At 58.5% G+C, this 14,685-nt stretch overlaps 1 protein-coding gene across 3 annotated transcripts in view; it reads right to left on the bottom strand.

Moving 5' to 3' along the window:
* The window catches only part of stim2b (stromal interaction molecule 2b), a 108,307-nt gene that overhangs the window by 19,624 nt on the left and 73,998 nt on the right, over positions 1-14,685 (bottom strand). For all 3 annotated transcript variants that reach the window (XM_055938980.1, XM_055938981.1, XM_055938982.1), the window contains 2 exons: positions 14,092-14,203; positions 138-253 (listed from right to left, as the gene is read on the bottom strand). In XM_055938980.1, coding sequence (XP_055794955.1) covers positions 138-253; positions 14,092-14,203 — 228 coding nt within the window. The remainder of the gene's footprint in view (positions 1-137; positions 254-14,091; positions 14,204-14,685) is intronic.

Raw genomic sequence — 14,685 nt, 5'->3', positions numbered from 1 at the left:
TGGGGGTCTGCAGATCAGAGTAATATTGTTGATCATTTCCTGAGTATGATGACATATGATGAGTAACCATGGTTCTTACCCAGACACCCCCGTAGTGGAACCAAACACTCTCATATATACACGTATGTTGTACTTACGTGAGGGAGGGCCGAAGAGCACAGCGTCTAGCGCTTTGAGATTCAGTTTCTGTTTGTGCCGCTGGTCTAATATCTTTAGCCGACCCGACATAAACGACGGTTCGTTCGCCGCTAATCTGAAACGGAGAGAGAAAATGAAACGTGTTGAGAACGTCATCCTCCACTGAGAACTAGAATAGAACTCTGATCAACCAACTACACAGTATGTGATACATGACCAAGTAGGACAAGGTCTGTCTTGAACAGGCGTTGGCATCTGAGTGCGTGTCAGTGTGCGTGTGTGTCAGTGTGCGTGTCAGTGTGAGTGTCAGTGTGCGTGTGCGTGTCAGTGTGAGTGTCAGTGTGCGTGTGTGTGTCAGTGTGCGTGTCAGTGTGCGTGTGTGTGTCAGTGTGCGTGTCAGTGTGCGTGTGTGTGTCAGTGTGCGTGTCAGTGTGCGTGTCAGTGTGCGTGCGTGTCAGTGTGCGTGCGTGTCAGTGTGCGTGCGTGTCAGTGTGCGTGCGTGTCAGTGTGCGTGCGTGTCAGTGTGCGTGCGTGTCAGTGTGCGTGTCAGTGTGCGTGTGCGTGTCAGTGTGCGTGTGCGTGTCAGTGTGCGTGTCAGTGTGCGTGTCAGTGTGCGTGTCAGTGTGCGTGCGTGTCAGTGTGCGTGTCAGTGTGCGTGTCAGTGTGCGTGTCAGTGTGCGTGCGTGTCAGTGTGCGTGTCAGTGTGCGTGCGTGTCAGTGTGCGTGTCAGTGTGCGTGCGTGTCAGTGTGCGTGTCAGTGTGCGTGTCAGTGTGCGTGTCAGTGTGCGTGTCAGTGTGCGTGTCAGTGTGCGTGTCAGTGTGCGTGTCAGTGTGCGTGCGTGTCAGTGTGCGTGTCAGTGTGCGTGCGTGTCAGTGTGCGTGTCAGTGTGCGTGTCAGTGTGCGTGTCAGTGTGCGTGTCAGTGTGCGTGCGTGTCAGTGTGCGTGTCAGTGTGCGTGTCAGTGTGCGTGTCAGTGTGCGTGTCAGTGTGCGTGTCAGTGTGCGTGCGTGTCAGTGTGCGTGCGTGTCAGTGTGCGTGTCAGTGTGCGTGTCAGTGTGCGTGTCAGTGTGCGTGCGTGTCAGTGTGCGTGCGTGTCAGTGTGCGTGCGTGTCAGTGTGCGTGTCAGTGTGCGTGCGTGTCAGTGTGCGTGCGTGTCAGTGTGCGTGTCAGTGTGCGTGCGTGTCAGTGTGCGTGTCACTGTGCGTGTCAGTGTGCGTGTCAGTGTGCGTGTCAGTGTGCGTGTCAGTGTGCGTGTCAGTGTGCGTGCGTGTCAGTGTGCGTGCGTGTCAGTGTGCGTGCGTGTCAGTGTGCGTGCGTGTCAGTGTGCGTGCGTGTCAGTGTGCGTGCGTGTCAGTGTGCGTGTCAGTGTGCGTGTCAGTGTGCGTGTCAGTGTGCGTGTCAGTGTGCGTGTCAGTGTGCGTGTCAGTGTGCGTGTCAGTGTGCGTGTCAGTGTGCGTGTCAGTGTGCGTGTCAGTGTGCGTGTCAGTGTGCGTGTCAGTGTGCGTGCGTGTCAGTGTGCGTGTCAGTGTGCGTGTCAGTGTGCGTGCGTGTCAGTGTGCGTGTCAGTGTGCGTGTCAGTGTGCGTGTCAGTGTGCGTGTCAGTGTGCGTGTCAGTGTGCGTGTCAGTGTGCGTGTCAGTGTGCGTGCGTGTCAGTGTGCGTGTCAGTGTGCGTGCGTGTCAGTGTGCGTGCGTGTCAGTGTGCGTGTCAGTGTGCGTGTCAGTGTGCGTGTCAGTGTGCGTGCGTGTCAGTGTGCGTGTCAGTGTGCGTGCGTGTCAGTGTGCGTGCGTGTCAGTGTGCGTGTCAGTGTGCGTGCCAGTGTGCGTGCCAGTGTGCGTGTCAGTGTGCGTGTCAGTGTGCGTGTCAGTGTGCGTGTCAGTGTGCGTGTAGGTGTGCGTGTCAGTGTGAGTGCGTGTCAGTGTGCGTGCGTGTCAGTGTGCGTGCGTGTCAGTGTGCGTGCGTGTCAGTGTGCGTGTCAGTGTGCGTGTCAGTGTGCGTGTCAGTGTGCGTGCGTGTCAGTGTGCGTGCGTGTCAGTGTGCGTGTCAGTGTGCGTGCGTGTCAGTGTGCGTGTCAGTGTGCGTGTCAGTGTGCGTGTCAGTGTGCGTGTCAGTGTGCGTGTCAGTGTGCGTGTCAGTGTGCGTGCGTGTCAGTGTGCGTGTCAGTGTGCGTGCGTGTCAGTGTGCGTGTCAGTGTGCGTGCGTGTCAGTGTGCGTGTCAGTGTGCGTGTCAGTGTGCGTGTCAGTGTGCGTGTCAGTGTGCGTGTCAGTGTGCGTGCGTGTCAGTGTGCGTGTCAGTGTGCGTGTCAGTGTGCGTGTCAGTGTGCGTGTCAGTTTGCGTGTCAGTGTGCGTGTCAGTGTGCGTGTCAGTTTGCGTGTCAGTGTGCGTGCGTGTCAGTGTGCGTGCGTGTCAGTGTGCGTGTCAGTGTGCGTGTCAGTGTGCGTGCGTGTCAGTGTGCGTGTCAGTGTGCGTGCGTGTCAGTGTGCGTGCGTGTCAGTGTGCGTGTCAGTGTGCGTGTCAGTGTGCGTGCGTGTCAGTGTGCGTGTCAGTGTGCGTGTCAGTGTGCGTGCGTGTCAGTGTGCGTGTCAGTGTGCGTGTCAGTGTGCGTGCGTGTCAGTGTGCGTGTCAGTGTGCGTGTCAGTGTGCGTGTCAGTGTGCGTGCGTGTCAGTGTGCGTGTCAGTGTGCGTGCGTGTCAGTGTGCGTGTCACTGTGCGTGTCAGTGTGCGTGTCAGTGTGCGTGCGTGTCAGTGTGCGTGTCAGTGTGCGTGTCAGTGTGCGTGTCAGTGTGCGTGTCAGTGTGCGTGCGTGTCAGTGTGCGTGTCAGTGTGCGTGTCAGTGTGCGTGCGTGTCAGTGTGCGTGTCAGTGTGCGTGTCAGTGTGCGTGCGTGTCAGTGTGCGTGTCAGTGTGCGTGTCAGTGTGCGTGCGTGTCAGTGTGCGTGTCAGTGTGCGTGTCAGTGTGCGTGTCAGTGTGCGTGCGTGTCAGTGTGCGTGTCACTGTGCGTGTCAGTGTGCGTGTCAGTGTGCGTGTCAGTGTGCGTGTCAGTGTGCGTGCGTGTCAGTGTGCGTGTCAGTGTGCGTGTCAGTGTGTGTGTCAGTGTGCGTGTCAGTGTGCGTGTCAGTGTGCGTGTCAGTGTGCGTGCGTGTCAGTGTGCGTGTCAGTGTGCGTGTCAGTGTGCGTGTCAGTGTGCGTGTCAGTGTGCGTGTCAGTGTGCGTGCGTGTCAGTGTGCGTGTCAGTGTGCGTGCGTGTCAGTGTGCGTGCCAGTGTGCGTGTCAGTGTGCGTGTCAGTGTCAGTGTGCGTGTCAGTGTGCGTGTCAGTGTGCGTGTCAGTGTGCGTGTCAGTGTGCGCGTGCGTGTCAGTGTGCGTGTCAGTGTGCGCGTGCGTGTCAGTGTGCGTGTCAGTGTGCGTGTCAGTGTGCGTGTCAGTGTGCGTGTCAGTGTGCGTGCGTGTCAGTGTGCGTGCGTGTCAGTGTGCGTGCGTGTCAGTGTGCGTGCGTGTCAGTGTGCGTGTCAGTGTCAGTGTGCGTGTCAGTGTGCGTGTCAGTGTGCGTATCAGTGTGCGTGCGTGTCAGTGTGCGTGTCAGTGTGCGTGTCAGTGTGCGTGTCAGTGTGCGTGTCAGTGTGCGTGTCACTGTGCGTGTCAGTGTGCGTGCGTGTCAGTGTGCGTGCGTGTCAGTGTGCGTGCGTGTCAGTGTGCGTGTCAGTGTGCGTGTCAGTGTGCGTGTCAGTGTGCGTGTCAGTGTGCGTGCGTGTCAGTGTGCGTGCGTGTCAGTGTGCGTGCGTGTCAGTGTGCGTGCGTGTCAGTGTGCGTGTCAGTGTGCGTGTCAGTGTGCGTGCGTGTCAGTGTGCGTGCGTGTCAGTGTGCGTGCGTGTCAGTGTGCGTGCGTGTCAGTGTGCGTGTCAGTGTGCGTGCGTGTCAGTGTGCGTGTCAGTGTGCGTGCGTGTCAGTGTGCGTGTCAGTGTGCGTGTCAGTGTGCGTGTCAGTGTGCGTGTCAGTGTGCGTGCGTGTCAGTGTGCGTGCGTGTCAGTGTGCGTGTCAGTGTGCGTGTCAGTGTGCGTGTCAGTGTGCGTGTCAGTGTGCGTGCGTGTCAGTGTGCGTGCGTGTCAGTGTGCGTGCGTGTCAGTGTGCGTGCGTGTCAGTGTGCGTGCGTGTCAGTGTGCGTGCGTGTCAGTGTGCGTGTCAGTGTGCGTGCGTGTCAGTGTGCGTGTCAGTGTGCGTGTCAGTGTGCGTGTCAGTGTGCGTGCGTGTCACTGTGCGTGTCAGTGTGCGTGTCAGTGTGCGTGTCAGTGTGCGTGCGTGTCAGTGTGCGTGTCAGTGTGCGTGTCAGTGTGCGTGTCAGTGTGCGTGTCAGTGTGCGTGCGTGTCAGTGTGCGTGTCAGTGTGCGTGCGTGTCACTGTGCGTGTCACTGTGCGTGTCAGTGTGCGTGTCAGTGTGCGTGTCAGTGTGCGTGTCAGTGTGCGTGTCAGTGTGCGTGCGTGTCAGTGTGCGTGTCAGTGTGCGTGTCAGTGTGCGTGTCAGTGTGCGTGTCAGTGTGCGTGTCAGTGTGCGTGTCAGTGTGCGTGTCAGTGTGCGTGTCAGTGTGCGTGCGTGTCACTGTGCGTGTCAGTGTGCGTGTCAGTGTGCGTGCGTGTCACTGTGCGTGTCAGTGTGCGTGTCAGTGTGCGTGTCAGTGTGCGTGTCAGTGTGCGTGTCAGTGTGCGTGTCAGTGTGCGTGTCAGTGTGCGTGTCAGTGTGCGTGTCAGTGTGTGTGCGTGTCAGTGTGCGTGTCAGTGTGCGTGTCAGTGTGCGTGCGTGTCAGTGTGCGTGCGTGTCAGTGTGCGTGTCAGTGTGCGTGCGTGTCAGTGTGCGTGTCAGTGTGCGTGTCAGTGTGCGTGTCAGTGTGCGTGTCAGTGTGCGTGTCAGTGTGCGTGTCAGTGTGCGTGCGTGTCAGTGTGCGTGCGTGTCAGTGTGCGTGCGTGTCAGTGTGCGTGCGTGTCAGTGTGCGTGCGTGTCAGTGTGCGTGTCAGTGTGCGTGTCAGTGTGCGTGTCAGTGTGCGTGTCAGTGTGCGTGTCAGTGTGCGTGTCAGTGTGCGTGTCAGTGTGCGTGTCAGTGTGCGTGCGTGTCAGTGTGCGTGTCAGTGTGCGTGCGTGTCAGTGTGCGTGCGTGTCAGTGTGCGTGCGTGTCAGTGTGCGTGCGTGTCAGTGTGCGTGCGTGTCAGTGTGCGTGCGTGTCAGTGTGCGTGCGTGTCAGTGTGCGTGCGTGTCAGTGTGCGTGCGTGTCAGTGTGCGTGCGTGTCAGTGTGCGTGTCAGTGTGCGTGCGTGTCAGTGTGCGTGCGTGTCAGTGTGCGTGCGTGTCAGTGTGCGTGCGTGTCAGTGTGCGTGCGTGTCAGTGTGCGTGTCAGTGTGCGTGTCAGTGTGCGTGTCAGTGTGCGTGTCAGTGTGCGTGTCAGTGTGCGTGTCAGTGTGCGTGTCAGTGTGCGTGTCAGTGTGCGTGTCAGTGTGCGTGTCAGTGTGCGTGTCAGTGTGCGTGTCAGTGTGCGTGTCAGTGTGCGTGCGTGTCAGTGTGCGTGCGTGTCGGTGTGCGTGTCAGTGTGCGTGTCAGTGTGCGTGTCAGTGTGCGTGTCAGTGTGCGTGTCAGTGTGCGTGTCAGTGTGCGTGCGTGTCAGTGTGCGTGTCAGTGTGCGTGCGTGTCAGTGTGCGTGTCAGTGTGCGTGTCAGTGTGCGTGTCAGTGTGCGTGCGTGTCAGTGTGCGTGCGTGTCAGTGTGCGTGCGTGTCAGTGTGCGTGCGTGTCAGTGTGCGTGCGTGTCAGTGTGCGTGCGTGTCAGTGTGCGTGCGTGTCAGTGTGCGTGTCAGTGTGCGTGTCAGTGTGCGTGTCAGTGTGCGTGTCAGTGTGCGTGTCAGTGTGCGTGCGTGTCAGTGTGCGTGTCAGTGTGCGTGTCAGTGTGCGTGTCAGTGTGCGTGTCAGTGTGCGTGTCAGTGTGCGTGCGTGTCAGTGTGCGTGCGTGTCAGTGTGCGTGCGTGTCAGTGTGCGTGCGTGTCAGTGTGCGTGTCAGTGTGCGTGCGTGTCAGTGTGCGTGCGTGTCAGTGTGCGTGTCAGTGTGCGTGTCAGTGTGCGTGTCAGTGTGCGTGTCAGTGTGCGTGTCAGTGTGCGTGCGTGTCAGTGTGCGTGCGTGTCAGTGTGCGTGCGTGTCAGTGTGCGTGCGTGTCAGTGTGCGTGTCAGTGTGCGTGTCAGTGTGCGTGTCAGTGTGCGTGTCAGTGTGCGTGTCAGTGTGCGTGTCAGTGTGCGTGTCAGTGTGCGTGTCAGTGTGCGTGTCAGTGTGCGTGGGTGTCAGTGTGCGTGTCAGTGTGCGTGCGTGTCAGTGTGCGTGTCAGTGTGCGTGTCAGTGTGCGTGTCAGTGTGCGTGCGTGTCAGTGTGCGTGTCAGTGTGCGTGTCAGTGTGCGTGTCAGTGTGCGTGTCAGTGTGCGTGTGTGTCAGTGTGCGTGTCACTGTGCGTGTCAGTGTGCGTGTCAGTGTGCGTGTCAGTGTGCGTGCGTGTCAGTGTGCGTGCGTGTCAGTGTGCGTGCGTGTCAGTGTGCGTGCGTGTCAGTGTGCGTGTCAGTGTGCGTGTCAGTGTGCGTGTGTGTCAGTGTGCGTGTCAGTGTGCGTGTCAGTGTGCGTGTCACTGTGCGTGTCAGTGTGCGTGTCAGTGTGCGTGCGTGTCAGTGTGCGTGCCAGTGTGCGTGTGTGTCAGTGTGCGTGTCAGTGTGCGTGCGTGTCAGTGTGCGTGCCAGTGTGCGTGTCAGTGTGCGTGTCAGTGTCAGTGTGCGTGTCAGTGTGCGTGTCAGTGTGCGTGTCAGTGTGCGTGTCAGTGTGCGTGTCAGTGTGCGTGTCAGTGTGCGCGTGCGTGTCAGTGTGCGTGTCAGTGTGCGCGTGCGTGTCAGTGTGCGTGTCAGTGTGCGTGTCAGTGTGCGTGTCAGTGTGCGTGTCAGTGTGCGTGCGTGTCAGTGTGCGTGCGTGTCAGTGTGCGTGCGTGTCAGTGTGCGTGCGTGTCAGTGTGCGTGTCAGTGTCAGTGTGCGTGTCAGTGTGCGTGTCAGTGTGCGTATCAGTGTGCGTGCGTGTCAGTGTGCGTGTCAGTGTGCGTGTCAGTGTGCGTGTCAGTGTGCGTGTCAGTGTGCGTGTCACTGTGCGTGCGTGTCAGTGTGCGTGCGTGTCAGTGTGCGTGCGTGTCAGTGTGCGTGTCAGTGTGCGTGTCAGTGTGCGTGTCAGTGTGCGTGTCAGTGTGCGTGCGTGTCAGTGTGCGTGCGTGTCAGTGTGCGTGCGTGTCAGTGTGCGTGCGTGTCAGTGTGCGTGCGTGTCAGTGTGCGTGTCAGTGTGCGTGTCAGTGTGCGTGTCAGTGTGCGTGCGTGTCAGTGTGCGTGCGTGTCAGTGTGCGTGCGTGTCAGTGTGCGTGTCAGTGTGCGTGCGTGTCAGTGTGCGTGTCAGTGTGCGTGCGTGTCAGTGTGCGTGTCAGTGTGCGTGTCAGTGTGCGTGTCAGTGTGCGTGTCAGTGTGCGTGCGTGTCAGTGTGCGTGCGTGTCAGTGTGCGTGCGTGTCAGTGTGCGTGTCAGTGTGCGTGTCAGTGTGCGTGTCAGTGTGCGTGTCAGTGTGCGTGCGTGTCAGTGTGCGTGCGTGTCAGTGTGCGTGCGTGTCAGTGTGCGTGCGTGTCAGTGTGCGTGCGTGTCAGTGTGCGTGCGTGTCAGTGTGCGTGCGTGTCAGTGTGCGTGCGTGTCAGTGTGCGTGTCAGTGTGCGTGTCAGTGTGCGTGTCAGTGTGCGTGTCAGTGTGCGTGTCAGTGTGCGTGCGTGTCACTGTGCGTGTCAGTGTGCGTGTCAGTGTGCGTGTCAGTGTGCGTGCGTGTCAGTGTGCGTGTCAGTGTGCGTGTCAGTGTGCGTGTCAGTGTGCGTGTCAGTGTGCGTGCGTGTCAGTGTGCGTGTCAGTGTGCGTGCGTGTCACTGTGCGTGTCACTGTGCGTGTCAGTGTGCGTGTCAGTGTGCGTGTCAGTGTGCGTGTCAGTGTGCGTGCGTGTCAGTGTGCCAGTCAGTGTGCGTGTCAGTGTGCGTGTCAGTGTGCGTGTCAGTGTGCGTGTCAGTGTGCGTGTCAGTGTGCGTGTCAGTGTGCGTGTCAGTGTGCGTGTCAGTGTGCGTGTCAGTGTGCGTGTCAGTGTGCGTGCGTGTCACTGTGCGTGTCAGTGTGCGTGTCAGTGTGCGTGTCAGTGTGCGTGTCAGTGTGCGTGTCAGTGTGCGTGTCAGTGTGCGTGTCAGTGTGCGTGTCAGTGTGCGTGTCAGTGTGTGTGCGTGTCAGTGTGCGTGTCAGTGTGCGTGTCAGTGTGCGTGCGTGTCAGTGTGCGTGCGTGTCAGTGTGCGTGTCAGTGTGCGTGCGTGTCAGTGTGCGTGTCAGTGTGCGTGTCAGTGTGCGTGTCAGTGTGCGTGTCAGTGTGCGTGTCAGTGTGCGTGTCAGTGTGCGTGCGTGTCAGTGTGCGTGCGTGTCAGTGTGCGTGCGTGTCAGTGTGCGTGCGTGTCAGTGTGCGTGCGTGTCAGTGTGCGTGCGTGTCAGTGTGCGTGCGTGTCAGTGTGCGTGCGTGTCAGTGTGCGTGCGTGTCAGTGTGCGTGTCAGTGTGCGTGTCAGTGTGCGTGTCAGTGTGCGTGTCAGTGTGCGTGTCAGTGTGCGTGCGTGTCACTGTGCGTGTCAGTGTGCGTGTCAGTGTGCGTGTCAGTGTGCGTGCGTGTCAGTGTGCGTGTCAGTGTGCGTGTCAGTGTGCGTGTCAGTGTGCGTGTCAGTGTGCGTGCGTGTCAGTGTGCGTGTCAGTGTGCGTGCGTGTCACTGTGCGTGTCACTGTGCGTGTCAGTGTGCGTGTCAGTGTGCGTGTCAGTGTGCGTGTCAGTGTGCGTGTCAGTGTGCGTGCGTGTCAGTGTGCCAGTCAGTGTGCGTGTCAGTGTGCGTGTCAGTGTGCGTGTCAGTGTGCGTGTCAGTGTGCGTGTCAGTGTGCGTGTCAGTGTGCGTGTCAGTGTGCGTGTCAGTGTGCGTGTCAGTGTGCGTGTCAGTGTGCGTGCGTGTCACTGTGCGTGTCAGTGTGCGTGTCAGTGTGCGTGTCAGTGTGCGTGTCAGTGTGCGTGTCAGTGTGCGTGTCAGTGTGCGTGTCAGTGTGCGTGTCAGTGTGCGTGTCAGTGTGTGTGCGTGTCAGTGTGCGTGTCAGTGTGCGTGTCAGTGTGCGTGCGTGTCAGTGTGCGTGCGTGTCAGTGTGCGTGTCAGTGTGCGTGCGTGTCAGTGTGCGTGTCAGTGTGCGTGTCAGTGTGCGTGTCAGTGTGCGTGTCAGTGTGCGTGTCAGTGTGCGTGTCAGTGTGCGTGTCAGTGTGCGTGCGTGTCAGTGTGCGTGCGTGTCAGTGTGCGTGCGTGTCAGTGTGCGTGCGTGTCAGTGTGCGTGTCAGTGTGCGTGTCAGTGTGCGTGTCAGTGTGCGTGTCAGTGTGCGTGTCAGTGTGCGTGTCAGTGTGCGTGCGTGTCAGTGTGCGTGTCAGTGTGCGTGCGTGTCAGTGTGCGTGCGTGTCAGTGTGCGTGCGTGTCAGTGTGCGTGCGTGTCAGTGTGCGTGCGTGTCAGTGTGCGTGCGTGTCAGTGTGCGTGCGTGTCAGTGTGCGTGCGTGTCAGTGTGCGTGCGTGTCAGTGTGCGTGCGTGTCAGTGTGCGTGTCAGTGTGCGTGTCAGTGTGCGTGTCAGTGTGCGTGTCAGTGTGCGTGTCAGTGTGCGTGCGTGTCAGTGTGCGTGCGTGTCAGTGTGCGTGCGTGTCAGTGTGCGTGCGTGTCAGTGTGCGTGTCAGTGTGCGTGTCAGTGTGCGTGTCAGTGTGCGTGTCAGTGTGCGTGTCAGTGTGCGTGTCAGTGTGCGTGTCAGTGTGCGTGTCAGTGTGCGTGTCAGTGTGCGTGCGTGTCAGTGTGCGTGCGTGTCAGTGTGCGTGCGTGTCAGTGTGCGTGTCAGTGTGCGTGTCAGTGTGCGTGTCAGTGTGCGTGTCAGTGTGCGTGTCAGTGTGCGTGCGTGTCAGTGTGCGTGTCAGTGTGCGTGCGTGTCAGTGTGCGTGCGTGTCAGTGTGCGTGTCAGTGTGCGTGTCAGTGTGCGTGTCAGTGTGCGTGCGTGTCAGTGTGCGTGCGTGTCAGTGTGCGTGCGTGTCAGTGTGCGTGCGTGTCAGTGTGCGTGCGTGTCAGTGTGCGTGCGTGTCAGTGTGCGTGCGTGTCAGTGTGCGTGCGTGTCAGTGTGCGTGCGTGTCAGTGTGCGTGTCAGTGTGCGTGTCAGTGTGCGTGTCAGTGTGCGTGCGTGTCAGTGTGCGTGCGTGTCAGTGTGCGTGCGTGTCAGTGTGCGTGCGTGTCAGTGTGCGTGCGTGTCAGTGTGCGTGCGTGTCAGTGTGCGTGTCAGTGTGCGTGTCAGTGTGCGTGTCAGTGTGCGTGTCAGTGTGCGTGTCAGTGTGCGTGTCAGTGTGCGTGCGTGTCAGTGTGCGTGCGTGTCAGTGTGCGTGCGTGTCAGTGTGCGTGCGTGTCAGTGTGCGTGTCAGTGTGCGTGTCAGTGTGCGTGTCAGTGTGCGTGTCAGTGTGCGTGTCAGTGTGCGTGTCAGTGTGCGTGTCAGTGTGCGTGTCAGTGTGCGTGTCAGTGTGCGTGTCAGTGTGCGTGCGTGTCAGTGTGCGTGTCAGTGTGCGTGTCAGTGTGCGTGCGTGTCAGTGTGCGTGTCAGTGTGCGTGTCAGTGTGCGTGTCAGTGTGCGTGTGTGTCAGTGTGCGTGTCACTGTGCGTGTCAGTGTGCGTGTCAGTGTGCGTGTCAGTGTGCGTGTCAGTGTGCGTGTCAGTGTGCGTGTGTGTCAGTGTGCGTGTCAGTGTGCGTGTCAGTGTGCGTGTCACTGTGCGTGTCAGTGTGCGTGTCAGTGTGCGTGCGTGTCAGTGTGCGTGCCAGTGTGCGTGTGTGTCAGTGTGCGTGTCAGTGTGCGTGCGTGTCAGTGTGCGTGTCAGTGTGCGTGTCACTGTGCGTGTCACTGTGCGTGTCACTGTGCGTGTCAGTGTGCGTGTCAGTGTGCGTGTCACTGTGCGTGTCAGTGTGCGTGTCAGTGTGCGTGTCACTGTGCGTGTCAGTGTGCGTGTCAGTGTGCGTGTCAGTGTGCGTGTCAGTGTGCGTGTCAGTGTGCGTGTGTGTCAGTGTGCGTGTGTGTCAGTGTGCGTGTCAGTGTGCGTGTCAGTGTGCGTGTCAGTGTGCGTGTGTGTCAGTGTGCGTGTCAGTGTGCGTGTCAGTGTGCGTGTCAGTGTGCGTGTCAGTGTGCGTGTGTGTCAGTGTGCGTGTCAGTGTGCGTGTCAGTGTGCGTGTCACTGTGCGTGTCACTGTGCGTGTCAGTGTGCGTGTCAGTGTGCGTGTCAGTGTGCGTGTCAGTGTGCGTGTCAGTGTGCGTGTCACTGTGCGTGTCAGTGTGCGTGTCAGTGTGCGTGTCAGTGTGCGTGTCACTGTGCGTGTCACTGTGCGTGTCAGTGTGCGTGTCAGTGTGCGTGTCACTGTGCGTGTCAGTGTGCGTGTCAGTGTGCGTGCGTGTCAGTGTGCGTGCGTGTCAGTGTGCGTGTGTGTCAGTGTGCGTGTCAGTGTGCGTGCGTGTCAGTGTGCGTGTCAGTGTGCGCGTGTGTGCGTGTCAGTGTGCGTGTCAGTGTGCGTGTCAGTGTGCGTGTCAGTGTGCGTGTCAGTGTGCGCGTCAGTGTGCGCGTCACTGTGCGCGTCACTGTGCGCGTCACTGTGCGCGTCACTGTGCGTGTCACTGTGCGCGTCACTGTGCGTGTCACTGTGCGTGTCAGTGTGCGTGTCAGTGTGCGTGTCAGTGTGCGTGTCAGTGTGCGTGTCAGTGTGCGTGTCAGTGTGCGTGTCAGTGTGCGTGTCAGTGTGCGTGTCAGTGTGCGTGTCAGTGTGCGCGCGTCAGCATCAGTGTGTGTGTGTGCGCGCGTCAGCATCAGTGTGCGTGTCAGTGTGCGTGTCAGTGTGCGCGCGTCAGCATCAGTGTGTGTGTGTGCGCGCGTCAGCATCAGTGTGCGTGTCAGTGTGCGTGTCAGTGTGCGTGTCAGTGTGCGTGTCAGTGTGCGTGTCAGTGTGCGTGTCAGTGTGCGTGTCAGTGTGCGTGTCAGTGTGCGTGTCAGTGTGCGTGTCAGTGTGCGTGTCAGTGTGCGCGCGTCAGCATCAGTGTGTGTGTGTGCGCGCGTCAGCATCAGTGTGTGTGTGTGCGCGCGTCAGCATCAGTGTGCGTGTCAGTGTGCGTGTCAGTGTGCGTGTCAGTGTGCGTGTCAGTGTGCGCGCGTCAGCATCAGTGTGTGTGTGTGCGCGCGTCAGCATCAGTGTGCGTGTCAGTGTGCGTGTCAGTGTGCGCGCGTCAGCATCAGTGTGTGTGTGTGCGCGCGTCAGCATCAGTGTGCGTGTCAGTGTGCGTGTCAGTGTGCGTGTCAGTGTGCGTGTCAGTGTGCGTGTCAGTGTGCGTGTCAGTGTGCGTGTCAGTGTGCGTGTCAGTGTGCGTGTCAGTGTGCGTGTCAGTGTGCGTGTCAGTGTGCGTGTCAGTGTGCGTGTCAGTGTGCGTGTCAGTGTGCGTGTCAGTGTGCGTGTCAGTGTGCGTGTCAGTGTGCGTGTCAGTGTGCGTGTCAGTGTGCGCGCGTCAGCATCAGTGTGTGTGTGTGCGCGCGTCAGCATCAGTGTGCGTGTCAGTGTGCGTGTCAGTGTGCGCGCGTCAGCATCAGTGTGCGTGTCAGTGTGCGTGTCAGTGTGCGTGTCAGTGTGCGCGCGTCAGCATCAGTGTGTGTGTGTGCGCGCGTCAGCATCAGTGTGCGTGTCAGTGTGCGCGCGTCAGCATCAGTGTGCGTGTCAGTGTGTGTGTCAGTGTGCGTGTCAGTGTGCGTGTCAGTGTGCGTGTCAGTGTGCGTGTCAGTGTGCGTGTCAGTGTGCGTGTCAGTGTGCGTGTCAGTGTGCGTGTCAGTGTGTGTGTCAGTGTGCGTGTCAGTGTGCGTGTCAGTGTGCGTGTCAGTGTGCGTGTCAGTGTGCGTGTCAGTGTGCGTGTCAGTGTGCGTGTCAGTGTGCGTGTCAGTGTGCGTGTCAGTGTGCGTGTCAGTGTGCGTGTCAGTGTGCGTGTCAGTGTGCGTGTCAGTGTGCGTGTCAGTGTGCGTGTCAGTGTGCGTGTCAGTGTGCGTGTCAGTGTGCGTGTCAGTGTGCGTGTCAGTGTGCGTGTCAGTGTGTGTGTGAACATGTCGGTGTACTCGTGCCACCACCACCATCATAAACAGGATCAGACAACATGGCAGCCAGCGACACATAATCCACTCCTGTGACATCATTTAATGAGTCAGCACCCCACGGGTACGGGGGGTAAAACAACACCCATGACCCCCTTCAACCCTCCTCTTCAACCCATGTAGTCATTCCATACATGAGTACATGGAGTCTCAGCGAGTCTCGTTCCTGAAGAGATTCTAATTTAACTGCTCTGACTCTCCCCTTCGTGTCATTGGTCCCGTCTAAACAAGTTCAAGTCCATTTAAAGGTGACACCTTGATATAACAATCACCTGCTGACTCCGGGGTCATGACATAAACTGGGATGTCTAAAGTGCACTAACGTGACCATCTGACTACACGGGTGGGGAGATTGTTAGTCGAAGTGGGCATATGTTTTATGTGTGTGTGATATTTGATAATTTCTCTCCCATTCCACCTGCACTACCTCACATATCCAGCAGAAGGAAGCATTGGTCCGAGGAACATATTGAGCTGTGTTTATGATGTGCCGTTCAACTTCTCGACCTGAACCTGAAACCGTTAAGCATACATCTACATCTTGATAAAGCAGTGCAAGGCGACATCTTCCCCATCACACAAAATCACCACTGTTTACGCATCATGTAAGACACGATTCAGTTCAGTGGTGTTCTGGATGTTGTTGGTGTCTTGTGTTGTGTGATAATGTAGTCACCGAGGAAGAGTGTTTCCATTGATCCGGAACTCTCTGAAGCTCATCTCGTACTGAGGCAGCTCCACAGCTTCCTTCAGCCACTGGACCGTGTCCTCCGTCGTCCAGTTATGAACTACAGACAGAGAGACTGAAATTGACATTTGCTTCTTCCATCTACCCTCTCTCCCTTCCTCCCTTCCATTTACCCTCTCTCCCTTCCTCCCTTCCATGTACCCCCTCTCCCTTCCATGTACCCCCTCTCCCTTCCATGTACCCCCTCTCCCTTCCATGTACCCCCTCTCCCTTCCATGTACCCCCTCTCCCTTCCATGTACCCCCTCTCCCTTCCATGTACCACCTCTCCCTTCCATGTACCACCTCTCCCTTCCATGTACCCCCTCTCCCCAGCAATTAGATTGCTGAACAATTCATAAAAATCGCCTCCGGACAATTTACATTGACACCCCCCTCTTGTACACTGTTGCTACTCGCTGTTTGTTTGTTACCTATGTATAGTCACTTCACCCCCACCTACATGTAGAGATTACCTCAACCGGCCTGTACCCCTGCACACTGACTCGGTACCGGTGCCCCCTGTATATAGCCTCCACACTGA

This window comes from Salvelinus fontinalis, chromosome 11 (genome assembly GCF_029448725.1).
Source record: "Salvelinus fontinalis isolate EN_2023a chromosome 11, ASM2944872v1, whole genome shotgun sequence".
Taxonomy (NCBI): Eukaryota; Metazoa; Chordata; class Actinopteri; order Salmoniformes; family Salmonidae; genus Salvelinus; species Salvelinus fontinalis.
Note: the sequence above shows the minus strand (reverse complement) of the source record. Positions and strands in the feature narration are given on the sequence as shown.